Raw genomic sequence first — 26,936 nt, forward strand, 5'->3', positions numbered from 1 at the left:
ACGATGTCTTTTTCAGTGACATCCCTGCTTATTCAAGCCAGACAATGCCAACACAACAGCCACAACAGTGTGGCTTCGTACTAAAGGAGTGCAACTCAACTGGTCAACTGAACCTTGAACTGTTGAGCAACTGAAGTCAATTATCAAGCAGGAATAGGAAAGAGTGTGAGTGTTAAAAGAAGAATAAGTGAAGTAACACAGTGGTAAACATACCACTGTCCCAACTTTTTTGGAACTTGTTGCAAGCATCAAATTCAGATATTTGTGTATATTTAGGCTAAAAACAAACAAAGTTTGAATATTACATATCTTGTCTTTGTCTGTGCGGAATTGAGTATAGGTCAAAAAATATTTGTAAATGCATTCAGCATTTATGTTTTACACAGCGTCCCAACACATTTTGACACAGTGCTAACGACACCAGTGGATTTCATCACAGCTGATGAGTTATACTATTTCAGCTTACGGTTTTCTATTTGCTAAAGACAGGTTATCTATTGTGTCTATATTGTATCTACAATATGTCTATTGTCTGTGCATGTGTACGTATGCTCATACTTCTGTATACGATATCATATTATTCTTGTATCATATATGCTTATAAGTTTATGTGTTGAGGGAATCTGTACTGTAAAGCAATCTGAGATTAGAGCTGTGGGTGGCTTCCATTACACTAGCCACACATGTAATGAGGTTGCCCTCAGGCTTACAGTGAATACACAGGAAACAAACTGTGGATGTGGTCCCTCACAGCAGCTCTGGGCTGTCCCCATGGAGGAAAGTCAAAGGATACAATACACTAGTTCATATCATTATTGTTTCCACGCAAATACAAATACTATAAATGTATTGTCTTCTTTTTGACTTGCCACATTGATTATTTATCTATTTTTTGACACTTGGAGGCAGACCAAGCTGAAACTCAATGCTGATATCTGATATCTCCTTGTAAAGTTAACATGGTGGGCATGCAAACAATTGCCTGTCCACACATTCTGCTGACATAGAGCACAGCTGAGAAAGAGATGGACTCTGCTTTTAGTTCTGGCGTGCTCTCCACCAAACCCTGAGAAAAATATCTCTCTTTAGCTTCTAAATGCTCTGCTATGTTCACCATCACAGTCTGTTTGGTTTTTGGTAATGTGCTGGTAGAATACAGTAGGTTTGTCAATTTTTGCTGAAAACAGCTTTCTGCTGCTGCTGGAGAGCAAGGTTAGCAGGTCATAAAACCAAAATAATGAGCTGTCCGTTGTACCACAATAGATGTGTTTTCATCTACTCATTTCTCTGCACATTTTCACATTTGCACATAAAGATAAAATCTTGAAATATTGTAGGTTTTTACACTTTTTGAGGCTGAGGTGGAAAAATTCCCAACCAACTCCTAATAATCGCTTTAATTGTAGCATGCATTCACATTATCTGTCAATTCTTCTTGAAATTCAGTTCAAATTTGAGATATATTTTGGAAGAAACTGTGTTGCCCCTTTAAGAGTAGGTTAATGTGTGATGTGTTTTTTGTCCACGTAGGCTTGCTGTAGTTCTTTTCCAGAGAAGTCTTGAAACAAAGCTGTTGTTTTTCTCCTCCACATTTACTTTTTCTCTGCTGAACCCTAAAGAGCACGTGTCTGTAAGTAATACTTACCGTTTCATGTTGAATTCACCTGTGATAGTCTTCTGAAACAGTTCATAATTTGTTTGGAAAACTTAAAAACGGGAGCGATGCTAACGCGTTAGCCGGTCTATGGCGTTTTCAGTGTTAAGTTAGCATCAAGCTAATCGCCAGTTAACTGTAGTAATAACTCAATTATACTTTCAGAACGTTTGTGTATATTTGTGTTGTGCATAAGAATTAATGACTCAGCGTTTTTTGATGTAAATGAAAGTCAAATACATTATCTTTGTAATATCTTATTTTTATATTGTATGTATTACAGTTTCACAGTGCTTCCGACAGTAAACATCTGAAACTTACCCGCTGACTCCGGGATGTTTATTAAGGAACCTGTTTAACTATCTGCCAAGCTAGAAATCAGCTCTACATCCTAGTAAGGGCAGAATAGAAACCTAGCTACTGTTGATACCATTCCAGTATAACTTAGCCTGTCCAACACATACTCAAAGTAAATTGAAAGCTGTTCTTGAGCATGGGGAGTACATGCATGGTTTTGGTCTTTTTTGAAAGGTAACATGCAGAACTTTTATTCCCAGCAATCTGAATCATTGTACCACTGTGCTACTGGCACTGAGCAATAGAAATTTGAACACAGTGGTAGATTTTTTTTTTTCAACCCAATTTTTTTTTGGAAATGAATGCCTGCAGATTACTATGTCTGGACTGGAAAACACAAAGGACCACCCCCAGTAGCATGAAGGTGAGGAAGGCTACTAGCCCTGATGGCATCAGCTCCAGACTGGTCAGGGACTGAGCCTCAGTCTGGAGAGAGTTCCTGACCTGTGGAAAACTTCCTGTGTGGTACCAGCACCAAAGACTGTGCATCCCAGGGAGCACAACCACTTCAGGCCTGTACCCTTAACTTCCCACCTGATGAAGATGTAGCAAGTACACAGGCTAAATTATAGCTTTAAAAGGTATAATGGGGCTAGGCCTTCAGAAGATAGGTGTCGACTCTCGGAGGTAGTGGTACAATAACACACAGACAGCAGATGCAGTTGGTAGAAAGTATTATTGTGTGACAATATATATATACAGTGATCCCAATATTTACAATCTGCAGATTAATAATTACTAGTACAGTGCACTTGACCTGTTTGATGCATCAACAACATTTAAGTCACATTAATCCCTGATGTAACCATTAGGGCAGCAGTTCCACACACACCAGGTTATGTATCGCAAACCACAGAGTTCATAGGAGATGAGGCGCTTGGGGAAAAACAATCCAGTTTGTGCGCCACAAGAGTAGAATCCAAAATGTCCACTGTGTATGTCCAAATTGCGAGTGTGTGTGTGTGTGTGTATGTATGTATGGGTGCAAGAGAAGGTGAGGAGGAAACAAGGCGGCCAGAGCCTCCTACCAGACCAGGAGAGCTCTTAACTGGGACTGCTCGGCTCCAAAACAGTGTCTAGCTCGCCATCGAGTTTGATTCTGCCTCCGTACAAGCACCTGGCCTGTACAATGTAAACAGGACCATATTTAAATAAACATTTCACTAACTAGTTAGATGTACACCATAATACAAGGTTCAATACTTCATAAGTAACAATAGGGAAAAACATTTATCAACAAAGTGCATTTGTTTAAACACATTATCACTCCACTTCATAAATAAGCATAACAAATACATGTCACTCATTTCTTAAATAACGTGCATATTCACCAAATTAATCGCACATGTGCAATTGTGCTGTAGTGGCACATCAATCACATCAATGAAAGAGCATTAGCATTTAGAAATGAAGTGTGCTGTAGCATTGAAAGTGCCGATGCTAGCGCTAATGCTAACGCTAATGCTAACGCTAACAACAACAGGCAGACTCACCGATTGCAGAATATATCCGACGCACCGCACGTCCAACTTATCCCTCCCCGCGCTGGTTAATGTCTAAAAGGCTGAATGATGTAACGGCGGCGTTTAGAATGATATAACCAAGAATTTATATGTGAAAATAGTAATTGTTTGTAGCGACCGACCTGTAGCAGCTGCTCCGCACGCTTCCCCTCACCTTCTGAATGAGAGACGGGGCGACAGCTTGAAATACGCGCTCCGAGCGACGCGATTGGACAGCCGCGACCTCCCAGGTACGTGCGTGATGACGCAACACATCACCGGACTTACGCACTCCTCTGGCGGACTTTGTTATATTAACAATAGATTTCCACCCGGTTACAAAGACACCTGAGAGGATTATACTCAACCACCTCCGTCACCTGGTGGGCAGCGAGATGGACCTCCTACAGTCTGCATATCGACCAGATATTGGTGTGGAAGACACAGTCATCTACCTGCTCCAACGATCTCTTTTCCACCTGGAGAGCACTTGGAGCACAGTGAGGGTCATGTTTTTTGACTTCTCCAGTGCTTTCAACAGGATCCAGCCATCACTGCTGAGGGGGGAGCTGGAAGGAGCTGGAGTAGACTGTCACCTGTCTGCATGGACCATCAACTACCTCACCAACAGACCACAGTATGTGAGGCTTCAGGACTGTGTGTCAGATGTGGCAGTTTGCAGCACCGGAGCTCCACAGGATACTGTGCTCTCTCCTTTCCTCTTCACCCTCTACACAACCAGCTGACACCTCCAGAAGTTCTCTGATGATACAGCCATCGTTGGATGTGTATCGCAGGGGAATGAGCTGGAATACAGGGAAGTCATCACTAACTTCTTGACTGGTGTGGACTGAACCACCTGCACATCAACAGCAGCAAGGCCGAGGAGATGGTGATAGACTTCTGCAGGAAAGCACCACAGACTACGCCAATGTGCATTCAAGGCTTGGACACTGAGATCGAGGGGGAGTACAAATACCTGGGTGTCCACCTCAAAAATAAACTGGGCTGGTCCCGGATCGATACATACTGGTATTCTTCTGTGTCATATATATACATTTATTACTGTGCAATAGCATAAATGCTGTAATCCATTTCTCCTTACCCACCATGTGCAATTTCTTCCCAAGTGCAATTTGTGTAAAAACTGTTTAGTTCCATAGGATTTTTGGCTGTATGTTTTTCCAGCATTTTACATATTTTTTTTTCTTTTAAATAGTCATTTGTATAAAATGTACATATATATATAGTCAGCATTTATTTTGTATTTTGTATTTCTCTACTTCTGTTGCTATTTTTTTCCCAACTGCTATTAGCTCCTGACTGTAATACCCAAAGTTCCTCGACATGTGACAATCAACACGTTCCTGCAGAAGACAAATGCTACAGGGCACATCATTCATCAGAGGTTCAAATAATTATATTTTAGGACTGGCAGATTAAAAGACATGTATTAATGGAGGTCTGTGCAACATACTTTATTTGATAAAAATCACAACTTTCCCTCCCACTGCCAAACATCCAGACAATGTAGGATCTACAGGATCATAGCCTCCTTCAGAGATTATCTTTTAAAGTTAAAAGTACTACATTTCTATTTTTACACTTTCTTTATTTCACACCATGGCACTGGGACTCAGCTGCTCTCAGCACCTGGCTCCAATCTGACCAAAGCCCCAGTGTGATAATCAATAGCCATTTACGGGCCCAAGGTGTTAAATAGCGTGGGCTGGTGATTGAGTTGAACTCAGGCTTAGTAGGGGTCACGGCAAAGAACCAAAGACACTGTATTGACCATTTACTGATGGTTAAGAATGGCCATAGAGGGTAAATGAATAATGTCAGAATATCCCATGCTGTCAAAAAGAGTGCAGCTATATAGGACCTCGTTACAGCAAAGTTCCCAGAGTTTTGACAGCATGCAGTCGATGTTTGACTGGACCATCAACACCACCTTGAGGGTTGGTGGAACTGCTGACCCCAGAAGGGTGTAGAGGTAAAAACTCTACCCCCAGTGGACCATCATTGAGAGCTGGGAAAAAAAATAGTGCATTGCAAATGTCATGTTTGGTGTGAAAAGCCATTGCCAGGTGTTGTTTGATGTCGGTGAAAATGTCAGCTGCTCAGAGGCAGGCATGTGCAATGAATCACCCAGGTAGGAAAGCTCAGCTGGAGGAGAGGGTGAGCACTGGAATTAGCCCCTCATCAGGCACTGGTCAGGTGGATTCTGTGTGTTTGGTGGTCAAGAGAGTGATCTTGTTGGCGGGTTGCTGTGGGTGTCCTGGATGACCATCATACAAACTGTTCTATATGCATGAAAATGTTTCATAGTGGGTTACTTTGTCAGCATGACGGTAAACTGCCTTAACTTAAAAAACAGATAATAGTAATAAACAACTAAAGCTTCAGAACCTTGCACCCTGTGGCTCAATTAAGTTTAAATCACACAAGCAGTCAATATCGCAATTTCATAATTAATTTCTAAGAAAGTTATATATTTGCTAGATTCAAAAATATCACAAAAACAACTTAAAACAATCCAATTCAACAGTATCGGCACTAGGTGACTAAAGCTTTCAGCCTTCGATCAATACTATCTAAGTGCTTTTCTTTTTTGCAATGAACTCTAGACTAACAACACCGTTGTAAGTTGTTGACTTCATCACACAGGTGGCATTAGCCTGCTGTTCAATTATATTCTTCCTGAAAATAATGCAATACGCTGGCTTTTACCTACTGATGGAAAGGGGTGGAGCCCGGTTTGTGGGCCTTCTTCCCCAGTCACTGAACAATAAAATCAATATTGTTCTTAAACACAGTATAGAAATTACCAAAATTATTCCCACTGAATGCTTCATTTTAAGGCCTGTATAATGTGACTGTTAGAATCCTATAATGTCTCTGTCAGATCTTAGAATTTACAATGATCTTAAAACACCATGATACTTAAAATACCACATTCTAGGATGTGATAACATCACTTTAAAGTATTCTTATAATTTTACTTTGCTATACTGACACCTCTAATCTCCCCAGATAAAGGTGAAGTGATTAATTTTTTGTCATTCAATCACTGTTGCTGCTGCAGTCTGCAGCTACCAAAGCTGAACAGAGTTGGCAGAATATTCATAAACACCCACATCAGGATCACCACATCCAGCTCGCTGTTACTGGCCTTTAGTACTGGTTTACCACTGAGAACCAAGAGTGTATGCGAGGCAGTAATCCACACAATAAATTGCCAGACGAAAAGAACATCTTTCCAACTTTAGTGTCAGACCCAGACTCGAATGGCTGGCCCACCCATCCAGCAATTTGGTCCTCCCAGCTGTATGTGCGTGCATATGTGTGTGTGTGTGTGTGTGTGTGCTTAATCCAAAAGTTTTTTTTTTTTTTGTATATGTGTCTTGCAATATTGGAATATCATGTTTTATTGTGGGATGAAACTGTGAAGAAATTGGCTCTGTTTCTAATAATATGGTCCAAATACACCCTCTGCTGGTAATCCACTAGATTGGTCCTGAGTTGCGTGGAACAAGGTGAGTGGGTGAGTGATGTCAATCTCTCTGATGTGTTACTTCAGTCAGTGTCTGGTTAGCATGGTAAGTATCAGCAATTGCCTTTCTCAGTGGAAGTGGACAGAAAGTAGTTTTCTCACAAGACAAGCTCACCTAATGAGGACTGTCACTGAGGGGTGCAGCCACACAATAAGAATCAGCTGCCGCTAGCAGTTTTGTTGATCCTATGAATTGGGAACTAGCGTTGATATTACCCCCAAGCTAGCAACTGTAGTCAACACCGTGCTGCCATCTCCTTTCCCCTCTCCTCCACCAATACTAGGGCCTGAGTTGAACTGGATGGCAGTTGTGAATCTTTTAACAGCCCTTCTCCCAATGTTGGTGTTGGAGAATTGACCTAAATCCAGATGATCTACTGAGTTAGATAAAACCAAACAGATACTCCTGGATAGTTTCCCAGTTCAGCTAATTTACATTGGAGGAACTAATTATTTGATTCATCACTGATTTTGTGTGAAATGAACGGTCTATAATTTTAATGGTAGGCTTATTTTAACAGTGAGAGACAGAACATCAAATCCAGAAAATCACAATAACAAAAATGCATTACTTGATTTGCATTTCATTGAGTGAAATAAGTATTTGATCCCCAAACAACCATAAAGGATTCTGGCTCCCAAAGATTAGTCCTTTTGCTTTAAGAAAGTACTCCTAATCTCAACTTGTTACCTGTATAAAAGACACTGTCCACAGAATCAATTAATCAACAATCAGACTTCAACCTCTCCGTCATGGGCAAGTCCAAAGAGCTGTCTAAGGACATCAGGGACAGGTTTGTAGAGTTGCACAAGGCTGGAATGGGCTACAAGACCATTGACAAGAAGCTGGGTGAGAAGGTGTCAACAATTAGTGTAATTATACAAAAATTGAAGAAGCACAAAGTGACTGTCAATCTCCCTCGGTTTGGGGCTTCACACAAGATCTCACCTCGTGGAGTGACAGTGATCATGAGAAAGGTGAGGGATCAGCCCAGAACTACATGGGAGGAGCTTGTTAATGACCTCAAGGCAGCGGGGACCACAGTCACCAAGAAAACCATTGATAACACACAACAGATTAAAATCCTGCAGGTCCCCCTGCTCAAGAAGGCACATGGACAGGCCCATCTGAGGTTTGCCAATGAACACCTGGATAAGTCAGAGAATGCTTGGGAGAAGATGATGTTGTCAGCAGAAACCGAAATCGAGCTCTTTGGTATCAATTCAACGCGCCATGTTTGGAGGAAGAGGAATTCCGACCATGACCCCAAGAACACCATCCCCACTGTCAAGCATGGAGGTGGAAGCATGATGCTTTGGGGGTGTTTCTCTGCTAAGGGGACAGGTCGACTTCACCGCATCGAGGGAAAGATGGTTGAGGCCATGTACCGTGCTATCCTGGGTGACAACCTCCTTCTCTCAGCCAGGGCACTACAAATGGTTTGTGGATGGGTCTTCCAGCACGACAGTGACCCAAAACATGCAGCCAAGTTAACAAAGGAGTGGCTCAAGAAGAAGCACATTATGGTCAGGAATGGGCCTAGCCAGTCCCCAGAGCTTAATCCCATAGAAAATCTATGGAGGGAGTTAAAGCTTCGAATTGCCAAGCAACAGCCTCGAAATCTTAAAGATTTGGAGATTTGTATCTGCAAAGATGAGTGGTCTAAAATTCCCCGTGAGATGTGTACAAACCTGATCATCAACTACAGGAAACGTCTGACCTCTGTTTCTCCACCAAGTACTAAGCAATGTTTTGATAGGGGATCAAATACTTATTCACTCAATGAAATGCAAAATAATATATGTTATTTAATGTGATTTTCTGGATTTTCTTTTTGATATTCTGTCTTTCATTGTTGAATAAAACCTACCATTAAACTTACACACCATTCAATTCCTTGTCAGTGGGCAAACTTACAAAATCAGAGACTGTTAATAATTAAATAATTATTTCCTCCACTGTAATTCACCTTGCAATGCAAGACAGAGTGGAAAGAAAAGTTTGAGGAGATTCCATTCATCTGGGAAATACCAGCTACAGCTTTATTAGGCCCAGCCTGAGCCACCAAAGTGTATTAACTAGGCTACAATCATATTAGTAGTGTCATTTTCTTTTTGTAAGTTGTTTTTCTGAATAGTCTTCGGCTTTTAGGTGCTTGAAAATATTGGGTCTTTTTTGTGTGTATTGAGTAATAAATATGTGTGAGAGAAAAATATCCCCTGAAGTAGACTTGTGTAATGCTTTAATCCATGGTGCTGATGCAGCTGTCACGATGTCGCTGTTTTAGTTGCTTTGTTTTCCACTAATTGACTTAGCCTCAGACTGTTATGTGTGTGTGTGTATGAATTGTATGGTTTAATTGTGAGGACATTAGCATACTTTGCCATTCTTATAAATAATAGGCTGCACTAATTAATTCAGGTCAGAATTAATTCAGATCAATTGAACTAAATTTTAACTGTCATCATTATTAAAATATACAGTAAATAAGCCAAGCAATCATTTAATGGTAGTATTTTCACACACACACACACACAAATATATATATATATATATATAGGTTTTCTTACTTACAAACCTGTCAATGACTGAAAAAATTAGAGCACACAACAAGACTCACAAAAAAAGGTTCTCTGCCTTAACACCCCTGGGCACAATTTTTTTTATTTTTTTCTCGTAGACTGTAGCACAGTACAACCATCTCTCTTTGAAAACACAATTCCTGCCAGCACTAATTCAAAGCAGGAAAAAAGAATTTAAAAAAATCTTTCCACTCAGTGTTGTATTGAAAAATGTATTTAAAGACCAAATTACCAAGACCAGCAAAACAGTAAATTAATGTCAGGCAGACAACACTGTAGGATTGTTGTCTGCAGTGCCATGAGAATAGAGGGGAATGGAGAGGTACAGAAAAACTGCAGATACATCGCACACTACATGATATTAGATGAGTGTTTTACCAGTACTAATAGTAATGTGTAATTTTATGGGCTCCTTTATGGGGCCCCTTAGCGAGTGTGGGCCCTGGGTGTGAACCCCACTATTGCCTTCAACACAAAGCATGAGTAATGTCGGCAGGATTGTAGACACACACACACACACACACACACACACACACACACACACACACACACATTGTTTACAAACCAACAGCAGGCCTGTGGTCATACTACTTTCTGTTTTCTTGTGTTTTCTCTGCTTCTCTCAAATTAAATTTAAAAGTCACCAATCTTTACCAGTTATGTCTGTTTCTTGTTCCCTTGTTCCCTGTTATTTATTCACTTCATAATGCTATGCTATGCTATATATATATATATATATATATATATATATATATATATATATATATATATATATATATATAATATATATATATATATAATAGATAGATAGATAGAATAAACGTATAGAAAAAATGGAAGTAAACAATGGGGGCATGCTTAAACCAATTTTGCCAGACATTATATAAAAAAAAAATGAATCAAACAACCACACAAACAATTGTGGCCATACACCACAGTAAATGACATACTATAAGTCTATATTTCAAAATAACAGTTCATTTAATTACAATGGCAATATCTTTCTATTTTTATGTCTTACAAAAACTTACAAACTGAACTGTTCAAATCTCACACACACACACAAACACACACACACACAAATCCCTAGGGAAAAAACATAATGACATGAGCTCAGTGTCTTCAGTGGGAGTTATGGCCTGAGCTTGTGAGCGTTCTCAATAAAAAGAAAGAAATCAGTTTTGCTTTTGTAGTCTAGCTGAAAAGGCTGCTGGCATTTACAAATTGAAGGTGATAAAATCTGTGTAAAGTAAACACTAATTGGGTCATCTCTCCATGCGGTGAACTAATTGCAGCATTATAGTTCTTAATTGTGGAATTGTCAGAGTGCATTTGGAATGCTAATGCAGGAGAGACAGCTGGTGAGAGAGTGGATGAGTCTTCTGGGACCAAATCCAAATTCACCCATGGTTCTCTCCCCTCTCTGTAGCGGCAGTTTAGGGAGGAAAATGGAGCAAGATGGAAGGAAGGAGTGAGCTTGTGATTATCTCCAGGCTCCAGCCTTCCTCCTCCTCCTCTGTCTCTCTTGCCCTGCCTCACTCAGACCACACAGCCCACCAAGAGGGATGCATGTGTTCGCTTAGGCGTTGTTTAACCCCATTACACGCACAGTCACGCACACATTTCAAAAAGAGGCAGAACCTCATCAGCCATTAGGTGTAATTAAATCGGTCATAACGTGCCAAATGTTCACCCTCACCCATCTTTGACAGACATGCATCAGCATTTTGGTATTTGTTGTGCTGTGCTTGGCGGATTGTTTTTTATTTATATTAACACTTGGTACTGAGATTCAAATATTATAGAAATAACTTAATCCAAGTATGGTTGCAAAACTCTTGCCAAACCTGTTTTGAATGATGCCCCAGACTCTGGGCAAGTACAGTGATCCAGGTCTGGCTGCTGAGACTGACATGGCATTGCCAGGAGACGGCCGCATCACCCCAACAAAAATGGAAGACATAGCCTTGACTGGACCGACTCTGGGTGCCACAATCCAACTGACACTGCCAGAATTGGGCTGAAATCACCAACATAACTGCCACAACCAGCCCATAGAAATTAAAACTAACAAACTAACTGGAGGCTAGCTTTGCCACATCTGGCCTATATGTAAGCCAGCTGACAACCTGTAAAAAGTAATGACTACCCCAGTATCTCCCCAGGACTGACCCTGCATTTTGAAACAGGAAATGTTTAGTGATACACAACCACATATTTATAAAAAGAAAAAAAAATGTCTCTATACCTAATTCATGTATCACAGTTTCCATAACACTGAAACTCAATGATAATGAAAACATAATGATCACAAGAAAGTTGTAATTTGACTTTTTAAACATTTTATCTTGACACAGTCTAACACTCCTTTATACAAGTGTTTAATGAGAAAGGGGTCAGAACACACAATTTCAGTGCAAACCGTCTCCTGGTTCCAGGTTCATATTCATACACCCGGTTCCAAAAAAAGTTGGAATGCTGTGTAAAAAAAATAACAAAATGTAATAATTTGCTTTTATTTTATACTTAGGGACTCATTACTGAGTCCTACTGAGAAAATTTTTTGTTCTGGTTTGGAGAGTTTTTTTGTAATTTTTTGAGCGATGGTCTTAAACTTTTGATCAGCTGATAAACAGCCTATATCAGTTTACTTGATGTTTTCAATAAATTACTTTTTCAAAGTGCTTTTTGTCACACTCCCCCTTGTTGTTTTTGCATATTGTAGCTCTACTTAAAACCTCATTAAGATCCAAATGTGCAAAAGGTAAATTCTAGCTATTTTTCAACTGGTCTTAAGATTTTGATCAGTTCTGTATTATATTCTATTATTATGATATCTTATTTTCATATAAAAAAGAGTTTGTAGAGAGTTCAGGTCAACTGTATGTTATATGGCAGCAATCAGGGTTTCTCTCAGCCATGTAGCAGTTAATGGAGAAGTTTGACAGATGTGACAGTATCTTGGATATAGTTCAGTAAGATGATTCATGTCTTCATGGTGGAGTGTCACCATGAGAGAAACAGAGACCTCTGCTGTGATTCCTACTTGAATGAAAAGAAAAACATGGGCTTCATTTATCCTCTTGATTCAATTTTTCAGGCCATCTTCTTATTACATTTCTCCAGTCATTGCCGCAGTTAGCGAGATTGATCATTTTTCATACCAAGATCATATTTTGGCAAAATGTGGAACCAAAATGTGTGAGGCTGTCAAACCTTGAGGGCTGTTTGAGAAATTGATAATTATTATTTCTGAAACTGAGGTGGGGGTTCACAGGAGGTGAGAGGTTTTTCACAACGCATTTCTGTGGCAATCAGCGACTCTCATGCTGAGCCTTTTACCTTTTAAATGAGCCTCGTTTAGCCACACATTCATGCTTCCATTTTTACCTGCTTGAGTTAATAAAGATATTCATATACCAGAAATTCAACCAGACTGAAGTGTGAAGACTAACTTCTCATTTCCTGCCTTTAACAGTGTTGACATCAGTAACAGTGCCTCTTACTGACAGTCAGTTTATTTGTTGCTCAGAAATGGGGGGCAACACTTGTGTAATGGTGATACATGTGGCCAAAAATGCACTGTTTCCTGTTAAAATTGATGTTCCCAAAACCTTTGGATTATAAACATGTAAAATAAATGAATGTCTACCACTGAGGAGGAGATGTAAGCCAGAGAGTGAAACTGAAGAGTGAGAAGAGTCCTTCTCAGACTATTTAATTTAAAGGATTTTCTGATGCCTGAAGAGACAGACATAAAAGTATCCAAAAATCCACAATTTTTCTGCAATGATTTGGTTTTTCTTTTTGTTGATAAATCAGATTTTGGGATCCAACATCTACTAAATGGACTGGTACAAAATCTATACAGACATTCAAAACTTTTAAGGGAGTCATTGGCCATTTTGCTTTTATTTTAGAAACATGCATGTTTTGCTCTGGAGGCCAGAGATCAGATCTCAATAAGAATAACAAGAACACATTAAAAATCCCAGGTGTAAATGCAAAGGAAAGATTGGATCATGTATTATCCGGCTATTGTACAGACACAGATTCCATTTTAATACCGCCTGTAAATGGGGTGAAGATGATGGCACCTGCTTCACAGCATGCCTCTGTGTTAAAAAAAAAAAAAAGCTGTTCACACGTACCATAAGAATATAACTCCAATTTGTGCATACAAAGATGAAGAAAAAAATTCAACGGGAAGAAATGCTTGAAAAATATGGGAAGAGCGGTATGGCTTGTATGGCTTATTTTTGCATATGTGATATACAGTATTGTTGCTATGTTTGTTTGTTATTCTCATGATAATGTTTTTAATGTTCCCATAGTTGGATTAAAAATTACCTTCAACCAAGTCAGATCCTAATCAAATTAAAAATGCCAGTAAGCTTCTTCAGTGAGGGCCTCCAGCTCTATGTGGATGTGTACGACGAACAGGATCCTTGTCCATTCCAATGTTATCAACCACCCGGTGTCTGCGCATCTCTTCCAGATTTATGAGTCAGTGGGACATGTCGACCCTTCGCTTTGGACAGCATCTCATCAAGGCCTCGGCTGTGTTCCTGCAGACGGAGCTGTCCTTCGCTCTGGTTAACAGGAAGCCTGTGGTGCCTGGACGTATCTTTTCATTGCTTACAGGTAAGAGGTGGGCTTTTTGAGCTTAGTATTGTTTGTGGGTTGAAGTCTGAGTCTGAGACTGATATTTTTGCATTTAGTATTGCATTAGTTTGGATAGACTTCAGATGGATAGAGACATAGGAAAAAAGGTAAATAGAGAAATGTATAATTTTGTATATTTCCGTTCAAATGTTCAGACTCTCAATGATCCCCATGCAGCCTTCTGTCACTATGAGAATATTGTAAATTAAAAAATTAATAATTTCTTTAATCAGAGTTTACCAATCTCAGGACAGCAGATATATTTAGTCCAGGCTGCACAACATAAAAAGTGAAATAGTGATATATTATTTGACTGTTTTATTTTCAAAAAGTGCACATCTTTGGCATGTGCTTAATCGACATATATATGAAGTGTGCCATAAACAAACTGTTAACAGCCAAAACCAGTTTAATGAATTCTTGACCTGTGCTAAAACCACCTTCCTTTCCAAGACGAATGGACTGAATCCTTTATGCAACATTTAGGGTAGACTATATAATAAAGGATCAGATTTAGTTTTAGCTTTCAAAACTTCTTCCAAGCATATTTTGCCTCAACCTTAATATACATTTTTTTAAAATTCAATGAATGTGGTTTTGATCTCTCTGAGATCCAGTGTAAGGCTGAGAAACTCAGTTTGAAATGAACATCACATCAGTGGCTCAATGCCTCAGCTCTATGTAGCTGTTCAATAAGTAAGATGATGTTCACTGTCATTTTTGTATAGAAAGCCCTCACACAGTTGTCAGGGTGACCTTGCCTTTGTGTTGGCAGCTTGAATCAGCCTGTCAGCATCTATTTTCCGCTAATAACTGTAGATTATGCTTCAGATGTTATATGAGACCAAATGTATGGAGCAACGGCTGATTTGACCTGATGTGCATGTGAACTGATAAGGAACTGAAAATTATCTGATTTTAAAGTAACCAGCTTTACTCTGGAACAAGTAAGCACAAATAAACTCAAGTGCTCACACAAGAGAGATTTGCAGCGTTTGTAAAAATGAATCGGAAAATGTTTCCGAAAGATTTCATGCTGTCCAAATGACAGAAAAGTGGCACTACTACAAAATATATAAAAATAGAAGGAAATGTACAGTATATGAATGGCCTTGTGTGTGACTGAATAGCCAGAGAAACTGGTGTAAAATATGTAGCACTGTAGTGGAGTACTGTCTGAAATAGTAGGATACATTGTCAGACTGATAAAGGGCCATTCTAAATCCCACATCCCTTTTTGGTTGGTCACAGGACAATATGGCAACTTCAAGACTTCATACTGTCCCATTCTCAAGTTTGTAGAATTTTAGTATTAACCTTGTTTTTCCTCTTTGAATGGACCACATTATTTCCTTGTTTTTCCTCCCGTGCGACTTCCTTTGCTGTGAAACAAGCTGCACTGGTGTTTATAAGTTAAAGGTTGAAGTCTCTAACACATCTGACCAACATTACAGCTGAGTGTGGTCTGTTGTACTAGTGGCCAAACTCAGCACTGATATAGAAAGGTATTATAGTGCTACACCCCAAACTGGCAGGTCCAGTAGGATGGTGAGACAGTTACTCTTTAAAACTGCAGTAAGTGATTGCTTTTTAAAATCCGGGTGATGAAGGCTTATCAAGTAGCGATGGTTAATGTGTTAGCAAATACTTCCATGGGAAATTATCTTTTGCTGGTGTGAGTTTCCTTTTTTTTATAGAAATACTGTTTTTACAAATAACACCAATCACTTCTGTTCTGCCACTTTTCAAGTGATGTTAAACTGACCGGTGATGAGCTGCTGGAAGGCTTTGTGCAAAGTTATGCAGGGGGTGTGGTTTTATTGACTCCTCAATAGTGCTTGGAATAAACATGACAAAGTGGATGTGACTGGGAATAATTAGGGTATGAAAACAATATTTCTTTTTTACATGATAAATTCAGATAAAGTAGCAGAGTGGTGAGTAAAAATAAATTTGGTAAGTAGAAATAAAGTTGTCTCTGAGCACAACTGAAGGCCTCGTTCTCTCTGCAGTAGAGACAGAACAGGGGGTGGTTAGCAATGCCTTGGATTCAATTCCCGGCTGGGAAAGGGCATTTCTGTGTGGAGTTTGGCACCAAGGTACTGGCTTAGCCCTGGAGTTTGTTCCCAGGCGCCGCACAGTGGCTGCACACTGCTCCTCCTCACAGATGGGTTAAATTCAGAGAACAAATTTCACTATGTTGTAGTATGGTTGTATGTGACAATAATCTTCTCAAAACATTTACACTGTCTGTGTGTATAGACTACAAGCAATCAAAGAGAGTGACAACTGTGGCATCACACCTTAATTAACATCAGGTCGTTCAAGTTAACTCTGCGGTATCACTGTCCGTTCTCCATCATCAGTGTCAATGCAGTATTGTGTAATGCAGTGTCCCTGACAGTGATCAGCAGTAGAATCAGCCTCTGTCTTTCACAGTCCATATCTGTCTCATTGTTTCTCTCTGACTTGACTTGAACATTCGCTGCTCAATGGAGCACTTCCTAAAGCCTGTTGTTGTTGCCTGGCAACAGATGCTGTCTTTGCTAAAGTGAGCTTGCCCTTCATATAAGGGCTATATATGCAGCAGTTTACAACACACACGCATACGCACACACACATACGCACAAACAGATGAAGCGGATAGACAATAACAATAGCTGCTGAAGGTTACCTAGGCCATTGTGTCCCTGTGCAGGATTGTTTTCTTTGACTTTGTTTGGCTTATCATCATGTTTGTTTTTTCAACTTAGTTTGGCTTATCATCATATGCCATCATAACACAGGTGTTTAGTTTGCCTTTGAATACATGCAGTATCACACAGAGGGAGGACGAGGTCATGAATCCTTGTGGACTCTCTTCTTGCTTCTCCTCTCTCATTGTGCCAGGAAAAAAAGAAACAAAACTTTTTTGTCTATTAATCATTGTTTCCAACCAGCCTGAGTGAAAAAAGAAAAAAAGATCATTTGCATGATTTCCATGGCTGTGATTTGTTTGAATAATGTGCTCTTTCTCTTTCCAAAGTGATAATCAGTTCTTGGTTTTGTACTCTCAAGTGCTGCTCCTGCTTTGCACAGTTCCTCCACGTGAAGATTAACTTTGGAGCAGAGAGACTTCTTTCTCTGCTCTGCTCTATTATAAGACGATATGTTAGCATTAACATCAAATCTCTCTCATCAAATTTCTCTCAACACCGTCATTACTACTCTTGATTTTAGAGGCCTGACATATTCTGAAAAAAAATATACTGAGTGCATTGTGTCTGACACAAAGGTTTTCACCTGAAACAGTCTGCAGGACAGATCTGTGGTGGTTTAAGCAGACTGACCTGAGCTGTGGCTAAGCCCTGAATTTACTTTGACTTGGAAAAAGTAAAACAAAGATACCGTAAAAAATCAGATATCACAGGACACACGTCTTTCCAGGAAATTATTTGAACATCCATGACAACATATGCTAAAGCAAAGCTGTGGTACACAGCGTGGTGTGGTGTGGAAGGTACATGGTGGCACCTTTACCTTTCATTTGTCCAGGCACAAAAGTCACTTGTCTGGGTGAAAATTGCAATACTTTACTTTTTTTTCCATTTTGTTTGTGAAAGCAGAACTCAAGACAAACAAACAGTTGATGCTTTCAAAATAGTGTCAACACATATTGTTCATTTTCTGCATTTTATTAAAGCAGTTAAAAACAGTCTCAAACTGTCTCCTCTGCTTAGTGAGGGCTGCATAGATTGCCTCCTTGACCTGATTTTCACATCACCTGTCCTCTCTGGATATGTACCTTATGGTCATCAGTGTTTCTTTTATTGTAAATGTGTAAAAAAAAAAAAAAAAAAAAAAAACAGTGCCTGAAGATACTTGGGAATCTGGTCCTTTGGTTTGACCAAATGCTGTCTTATTGTGTTCACAGGTTTACAATAAACAGGGATGTTCCATTTGGAGAAAACTCTCCTGATCTTTTCAAACACTCCAGCTACATATGGAATGACAACATGGTCTCATGGTCTACTTTGATCCCTTCTCCTTCATTGTCTAGATATCCTGTGCTTTGTGTGTTTTGATGAATGCCCACGCTGGATGACCAGTGTTTCTTAAACAACCTCAATACTTGTTTAATGTGATTATGGTACTTCTCTCTAATCACTCCCAGTTTCTGCTCCAGTGATGATAAGAGTCAAACATGAGATATTAGTAAGTATTGGTGGGCTCTCAGTATACCTCCACCTGAAGGTTTCCCTCCTTCCCCACCTTTATAGCACTGTCCAAAAATTGGACTTGGTTCTCACTCATCTCCTCACCAGTGAAGTTGTTAATATCCACTGAGTTGTGATCCATAAAATATCTCCCTGGCCCATCACTCTTGTAGGTGCCCAACAGCTTCGTCCCTACTTCTTCCATATAAATGTTAGCCACAATACAGGACGCACACGACCCCTTAGCACAGCCATGTAGAATATGTGCTTGTACTTGAAGTATACTTGTGGTGTTCAAACACAGTTCTAGCAACGAGCACACCTGTTCCGGATTAAGTTGTGTTCTGTCACTGTACAACTAAAATCTGTCACTTGTTGCTTTTCAGTGATTGAAAACAACTATCCATTTGTGTCTTGTATTTACTCCTGGGTTCATGTTTGGTATTTCATATGTGCCATTGTCACTGAGGAGTGATACTGCTTTAGAGTGGTACTTCTGGGTATAGTTCCCTATACTTTGCAAACTTCCTGTGGCCTGCCTTGAGCTGGTATATTGCCACCTTCCCTGGCCCCTTTACCACCACCAACCAATATTAGAAGCAGCATGAAACCACATGCAGCAATTAGTATACCATCAAGTGCATCCTCATTCATAAAACATGAACTTCATATGCACTGCACTGTGTGTGTGCGCTAGAATAGAGTTCGAAAGACAAACAAAACAGAGACCCATTGACACATTTCTCAGTGCCAGCGGTCTAAACATCTACAACAGGAACATAGTAAACTTGTGTTTAAATCATGCTTCACACCTATAAGTGCAACTTGCTCGGCAGATTGGTACTGATGATGTACTGAGCTGTTTTAATCAGCCAGAGCTGCAGAGCTGAAGGTGTGTGAAGACTGTGTGGAAGTGGGTAGAGATCACATCCTCTGTGGGATCTTTTTATTCTGAATCCAAACTGGTGAAGGTCTGGAATGTTATCTTTGATGAGTTGGAGAACCAGATTCCCAAAAGGACACAGGGATGATGATGGTTGTGTTGAAGCAGGAGGGAGCACTTTCCTGTTACAGTGATATGTTAAAAATGTCAGTCACAACCTCAACTAGCTAGTTGGCAGATGTCCTTAGTACATGACCAGGGATGTTACCAGGCCTAGCAACTTCACTTCTACTCACAATTCACAGGGTTCTTCTCACATCCACTATGGGTCTAGCTCACATGGTCTGGTCTTCTGGATGGAGATTAGATTTGACAGCTAATTCTTTGCTGAGGAGATCAAAGTTATCTTATGCTCATAAAATGTGTTAGCTTCTCTGGCAAGGTCAAGTCCAAATTTATTATGGCAAGTAACACAAAGAATGCCTCAAAGGGCTGTACGTATAATTAAAACAGCAGTTAGCAACATTTCAAAAACATGCAAAGAAGTTAGATAAACTACATACAAAGCATTACAAATGGAATATTTGACAGTTTTTGGTTCTAGTTCTTCTTTCGGTTAATATTCTAGCAGTATTTTGTAGAACTAGTTTTCTAATAGTTGGTTTAGGTAAGCCAGAGAAAAGTGTAAATACATAGTCTTTGCAATACTGTTGATATGTTCTTGAAATCAGACATTAAGATAAAATAGGGCACCAAGATTTCTAATATAAGGGCTTTGTGAAATTGTGGAACCAGTTTTGTTCAGAGGGAGAACATAGCATTTATCTCTTATCTGCTTTGGACCAAGAACGAGCATTCAGTTTTCTCAGCATTGAGATGGCAGAAATTAGATGATACCCATCATTTGATTCCTTATAGTATAGTAGAGTATCATCTGCATAGAAAAGGGAACTGAGTTTGCAACTATTGATTAAAGTACCAACAGGCAACATGTAAATAGAAAAAAAAACAAGACCCAGCACAAATCCCTGTGGAACACTACAACTGACCTTCATGTGGTCTGATGAACAGTTGTTGTGTAAAACAAAGTGAAGACTGTCAGATTCTATCATTCTATCAGAAATATAATCTAAACCATGAGGAAGCAGTGTAACCAGGACAACTTTGAAGGCAAGGTCACTTAATGTGGTGATCAATCATATTGAAAGCTGCGCTGTGATCTATAAGCACAAATCCTGAACCTGAGCTAGAGTCTAAAGTAAATAGTAAATCAGTTACCACTAAGTAGTTTCTGTGCTGTGATTTTTTTTGAAGCCAGATTGATAAAGTTCGTACAGGTTGTTGCATGAAAGGTGATCTTTAAGTTGCTTAGATACTGCTTTTCAAGGAGTTTTGAAATGAATGGGAGATTTATGATTGGTATGTAGTTGTTGATTAAGTCAGGGTCCAGGTTATTTTTTATTTAGGAGTGGTCTGATAAAGGCACAATTCCACTAGGAAGAGAGTTGTTTATTATTTGAAGCAATAGAGGGCTGAGAATTGTGAGAAGGTCCATAATAAACATAGATGGAACAGGATGGAGTACATTGAGTAGTAGGCTTGGAGTGTACCAGTTTAGGAAGTGTATCAGGGCAGATGATCTCAAACTGGGTGAACTTGAAAGATGATTCCCCTGTTTAATAGAAACAGAACGTGATTATTTGAAAATTGCTAAAACCCCACATGCAATTGGATCTGGTTTATATGGGTCTTTTTTCTTTTGCATGACTTCAGCTTGCATTCGTGGATGCAGCTATGATCTGTGTTGACAGAATATGGTTGGGGAAGTGTTCCTGAGCCCGTGCAATGATGGCCACTACAGAATCGTGTCTGTTTTCAATGCAGTGATGTCTGTGGGCCCGAAGGTCACGGCCATCCAGTTTTGGTTTTCACCTTGTCCATTGCATACAGAGATTTCTTCAGGTTGACAATGAAATCCCCAAATGCCTTGCCATTTTATGTTGAGAAATTCTTGTTTGTTGCACTGCCAGTCTGCCAGAGCATGGTGAGTTAGTTTCAGCATTTGATATTTTCTTTATGCCTATTTTCTAATTAAATATGGGGTTTCAGTGTTTTGCAAATCACTCTGTTACTATTTACTTGGGTTGTAGAATATGCTAATAAAAACTGTAAATAAGGCCCTGGTGGTCAATATAAACTATAACTGTAAGCATAGAAGCTATGTCCCCACCTCTCCTTGAGTCACATGACACTTGAAAACTAGTGTGGTTTGAAGGTGATGCCTGTAGCCTGACAGTCACTTTAGCCAGCATAACATTGCGATTATAGTCATTTATCATGTCCTGAATAAGCACTGATTTTGTTGAAAGTGATCTAATGTGAATGAAACCAATATTTAAAGTAACATTTTTAGCAATGGCAGAGGTTTAATATGAGGCAAGTGTAATGCAATTAACTTGATTATCGTTTCTAATATTGTAGCTCTTACATTGAACACCCCAGTTTTCATTAATTTAAAAGCTATGCAGTTGTTGAAATTTGACCAGTTTCTTGGTTACTTTCCAGTTTGGATGTAATCTATCACATATACATGTCAAGCCCAGAATGAGTCAAAATGACAAATATATATATATATATATATATATATATATATATATATATATATATATATATATATATATCTTGCCATACACATGTTCAACAACCACTGATGGATGCTAAAAAGACAGCTGAAATGTTTACGCTTGATTGACCAGACACTCAGTGGTTAATACCAATGATTTGATGTTGCGCTGGAGCTTCACTGATTGTCTGGAAGTCATTTGTCCCTGCATGCACTATGACTGTATGGACAAAAGGGTGAAGTTTGATCAGTGTTAGTGAGAGTTCAGTAAAATCTACTACTTTACTCCCAGAAAGGCAGTAGGCTATGACACTGGGATGATCCACAAATCTGATAATGGCACCACCTAGAACCAAAATTTTGAGGTTATTATAGTTTCCAGTGTCCCTGTACATGGACAGCTTGCGTGGGAGCAAAGTTATTATCAAATTAGGTAAGGTGATTTAAATACATGATCCATATAGAAAAGGTTACGAGTCTGTGTGCTACAGAGACAACAAGCAACGCCACCAGGGAAAAGGTGTGTACTGTAGTATTTGGCAAGCAGTCAGGTTACTGAGATGATCTAGAGGCTGAAAGCAGAGAAACAGAGAAAACTTCAGGAGCAGTCTAGAACTGTGTGAAATGGCTTGGTTGTTTACGTTCTTTACAACCATCATAAAATAAGATAAGATGCTGTGGTCCACATTCAAGGACTGGAAACTGGGAGAGTGCTTTCTTAGGCAACATTTATCAGCAACAGGCTCTTACAGGCCCGACTTTGGTGATCCAGAAAAGTCACAGACATACACTCAGCATACTTCACAAGTGGAAAATATCAAAGCAGCTATATGAAAGGAGAAATAATTACACAAATCGATGCATTCTTGTATCTAAAATAATTCCATCCCAAGTCCAACTAGACCTGAAACTAACACAAAGATGCTTTGAGAGGTCTAAATAAAATCACTTCATCCCGCTTTTTTTTTTTTTTTTTGTCTTCAGTTTGAAAGGTTATAATTGGCATTAATTCCTGGGTCAAATGACTGCAGTTTTGTCTCAGTTTTGTTTTTGTTGTTTGTTGATGGTTCAATGAAGGGTTTTACGCTGATAAATTTACCGTTTGTGTGAATGGAGTCTGGTGGCTTTGGAGAGAGTGATATAGCAGCTGTTTCTGGTTAAATCTGCGTTGCACTCTTAAATCTTTCAGGCTTAATCTATAACAAAAAAGACCTGTAGATCTGTAGGGATGCTACATCCTCTCCATAATATTGTCTGACACTCTGTCAGTGGCAAAAACAAACACAAGCATACTGCCGGCTGCTGTGCTCTCGTTCAACATTGAAAAAACTTCAGTGTCTCCATTAGGCACTTGGCACAGAAAATATTAGAAAACAGGGTCCATAATCAGATAATAAGTGACCGCAATTATTCCTGTTTATCTGGAACAACAAAATCTTTCAGCACACGTGGGCTGTCACCAACTGTACACTCGCACACTATGTCACTTTTTGGATTGAAAATGAAATGTAGGTCAACCTAAAATGAGCACAATTAAACAATTAAACAGCATGGAATAGCGCATTATTTTATTTGTTTATTTTGTGATGTGTAGGTATGTATATCTTTTAAAAGACATATTTGTGTTGAAATAATATACAAGCATGGACTTGTATGGACATAATGAACAAATATCTTTATTCAAATAGTTCAACCCTTTTTTGTTTTTTTAGAAGGAATAATCAAACATAATTTTTAACCAATTTTGACACCCTAGAAAAAGTCTGCTGTGAATACCACACGATGAATCTTAATGTTTTTGGTGACCTCCCTGACCTTTCTTGTAGTGCAACCATCAGGTCAAAATGTCAACTTCGTGTGGTTAATTTAATGAGTTGATTAATTGTTGCAACATCACTGTTGGGTGTGACTGCAGGTGCAACAGAACACACTTACAACCACACCCATTAGACAACACTTAGTTTTCAACTTTCAACCAGAGAGGGCATTAAAACAGCACTTCACAACATGGTGTTGAATTCCTGTTTCTGTTCACTTTAAAAACAAGTAACTAGGGGGTCATATTGAAAAAATCAGTCCAACAATGCACTAATACACAATTCTGAATTTTTTACTTCGCCAGTCAGAGCAAACAGCTGTTGTCATTTCTAGTGTAACACATTAGATAATTGTAGATATGCATTTTTAGCACCCATCAGGCAAAAATCTAAATAAGAAATAAGGGATTCTATGCAGCTCAAATGCAGGCCTCTGCATTCATCCCATTCACAGGTAATGCAGTCTAGAGTGAGTTTAATTAGGGTTGGTCAGTTAATTAACGGACATTTAATCAGAGGGGTAAAGAAGGCTCAGGAGACAACATCCTAATAAATGACAAGAGCAAGAAAACATGATTCACCATGTAATAGTGGCTCACAGGATGCAAACACATCACGCCTGCCACTTATCTCTCCTGTCAATATGGAATGAGCAGATGGCAAGTGATTCCTTAATGAACTCCTCTTTATTCTAGGATAACCTCCACATTGTGTGATAGAGAAGTGTTCCTGCTTTGCACTGCTGAAGGTTGCACTTGGTTGCAGTTGGACTTGGTGATGGCTTACAAGCTGTATCAGCCTACAACCCTACTGGGCTAATTCGCTCTGTGATGAAGCACACTGAGCTCCAGTGACAGATCACTAGTATGATACTGCCATGCAAATGTCCCCAAAAACATAAATACATTCTTTGATTAAGTATCTTCTTTTTCAAAGAATTAATTAGACCAAGAGCTGGTTACACATAACTAGTAATCCTATTAAAATGTGTAATTAGTCGCATTTTCTTTCTATCTGTCCTGTGAGGTTGCAAGTGGCAGCTTGGAGAAGGGCTGCAATTAGCAAAGACACAATACTGTCCCTCGTTATCCGGCAATCTCACGACACACATTAGCAGATGCTCAGGCAGTGATTACTGGAGCGGCAGGGCTTTTTTCTCAGAGTAGCCCCTCAAGTGTCTATCCCAGCGCTGTGACAGCAGCACTACAAATGTCAGGGCCTGTGGAGAAGTTATTTTCTCCTCTTATTCCTGCTCTTTCCAGGCAGCCTCAGTACTCTAGGTGAAAGCAAACGAATGTACCATTCTTCAGTTTCAAATAAAAAAATGCTAATTCTTTGACTTTCTTATTACATATTACTTCACTAAAAGTTACACATTTTTTACTATCAAATACACACAAAGGAGGTTCAAGTTTAAAATACACATAGCAAACACAAAGGCACTAGGACCATTACTATGGCTTTGAACTATTTTATCTTACCACACTACCAGGACTTCTCTGAAAATGTATTCCTTAAAGTTCTTATGTTTTCCTCATAAAGCATGAATCTGCTGAAAGTAACTAGACAAATTTCAGTTTGGAGTGGAAATGCACCTGATGAAACCTTGAATTTTTCTTTTAGTCTCCCGGGATGTGTGACTCAAGGGGCAACATTTTTGACTCGCAGGTTAAGGCTCTGTTGTGCATTCCAATGAACTTAATTGGACATGTTCAGATGTTCAAAAAAAGGGAAGCAAAGTGCTTTTTATTCAATCCAGACTTTTAAAAGAAAACTGATTCATCATGTTGCTGCAGTTTGGACCATCATTGTTGTCAATATAATATTTTACTCAACTTCATTGCTGTGATCTCAGGGCACAGAAAGAATTTTAGTTACGTCGAGCAACTGGTGGCTGGACAGGATTTAAACAGATCTAAAGATCAAAGCAACCTATGTGGAAGACGAAATGATCATGAACAATGATGATGTCATCAGATCAACAACAATTCTGACCTCTTGCTCTGAGAACTCAATATTACACTATAATCTATAATTACAAAAGAGATTTCATGTAAGTTCACATTTGTTTTTACTTTGAAATAAGTGGTTCAAACATTTTAGAATGGTCTTCCACTTTGCTTCCAGAGGGGGTTCTGCTGTGGGATTGTGTTCAGTGATGTTGCCACCTCCAGATCTTAATTATTGCCCTTTTTTTTTATTACTTTTTTTGACTAACCCTATCCCTAACTCCCCCAACACACAAACGCACACAATAAGTCCCCATACCCTCAGCCAAAACCCCAGTGGTTTCTGTCTCCTGTCTATACCCAGCTCTGCAGCATGGATCACTGGTGTTCGCATGCCAGCAACCATACAAACAAAATCAGGTCATCAGCCTCTCTGAGCTGCAGGAAGTTCTGAGTCTTGACCTTTTTTGTCTTCTTCTTCTCTGGTGTGTTTACACTCACATCTGCCCGGGGGACTTATTTGTTCGCCAGTCAGGAGTGAGGCAGAGATTTCAGCTGAGCCCCCATAGAGCTGTCACAGCCCACTTCAGTCTGGACAGCAAGCACCACAAAGGCCAGCGAAGGAGCAGGCCATGGGGCACAGTGGGAGGGGGGATCAATCATGCATATCCACACCCACAAACACCAAAAACATTTAAAAAAAAATGAAAAAAGAAAAAAGAAAGACATGTTTTACAGCATGCAAGTACATTTAAGGGTCATTTTTTGTCTGGTTGAAGAGTCCGTGACTACGAACTTCTGAAACCAAACATATACCCAGCAAAGTAGTCAAAATTTTTTAATCTGTTTTTACCAGAAAAGGTAAAAATTGGGCAGTTTCATCACAACAGCAATTAAAAGTTAATGTAGCCTTTATTTCTTTCTGCCACACATGTAAACTTTGAACATTTAATTCCCATCTGATAGATCACTTGCCTCGGTGAATTCTTCTTGTGTATGTAACACAATGTTTTCCTTTGATGTTTGACTTTTTCACTTGTACATTTTTCAACCACAATGCATTATAGACACTACTTTGTTCTTTCTTCTTTGTAATCAATAACTCACAGATTTCATTGGAGCGCAACTCCATCTTTACAAAACCACAATTC

At 39.3% G+C, this 26,936-nt stretch overlaps 1 protein-coding gene across 1 annotated transcript in view; it reads left to right on the forward strand.

Annotated features, from left to right (window-relative positions):
- fhit (fragile histidine triad diadenosine triphosphatase) overlaps positions 1–26,936 on the forward strand; it is a 323,256-nt gene that overhangs the window by 106,020 nt on the left and 190,300 nt on the right. Inside the window, exon 3 of the mRNA XM_041952738.1 lies at positions 14,151–14,275. Coding sequence (XP_041808672.1) covers positions 14,155–14,275 — 121 coding nt within the window. The 5' untranslated portion in view covers positions 14,151–14,154. The remainder of the gene's footprint in view (positions 1–14,150; positions 14,276–26,936) is intronic.

Source organism: Chelmon rostratus, chromosome 2 (assembly GCF_017976325.1).
Source record: "Chelmon rostratus isolate fCheRos1 chromosome 2, fCheRos1.pri, whole genome shotgun sequence".
NCBI lineage: Eukaryota > Metazoa > Chordata > Actinopteri > Chaetodontiformes > Chaetodontidae > Chelmon > Chelmon rostratus.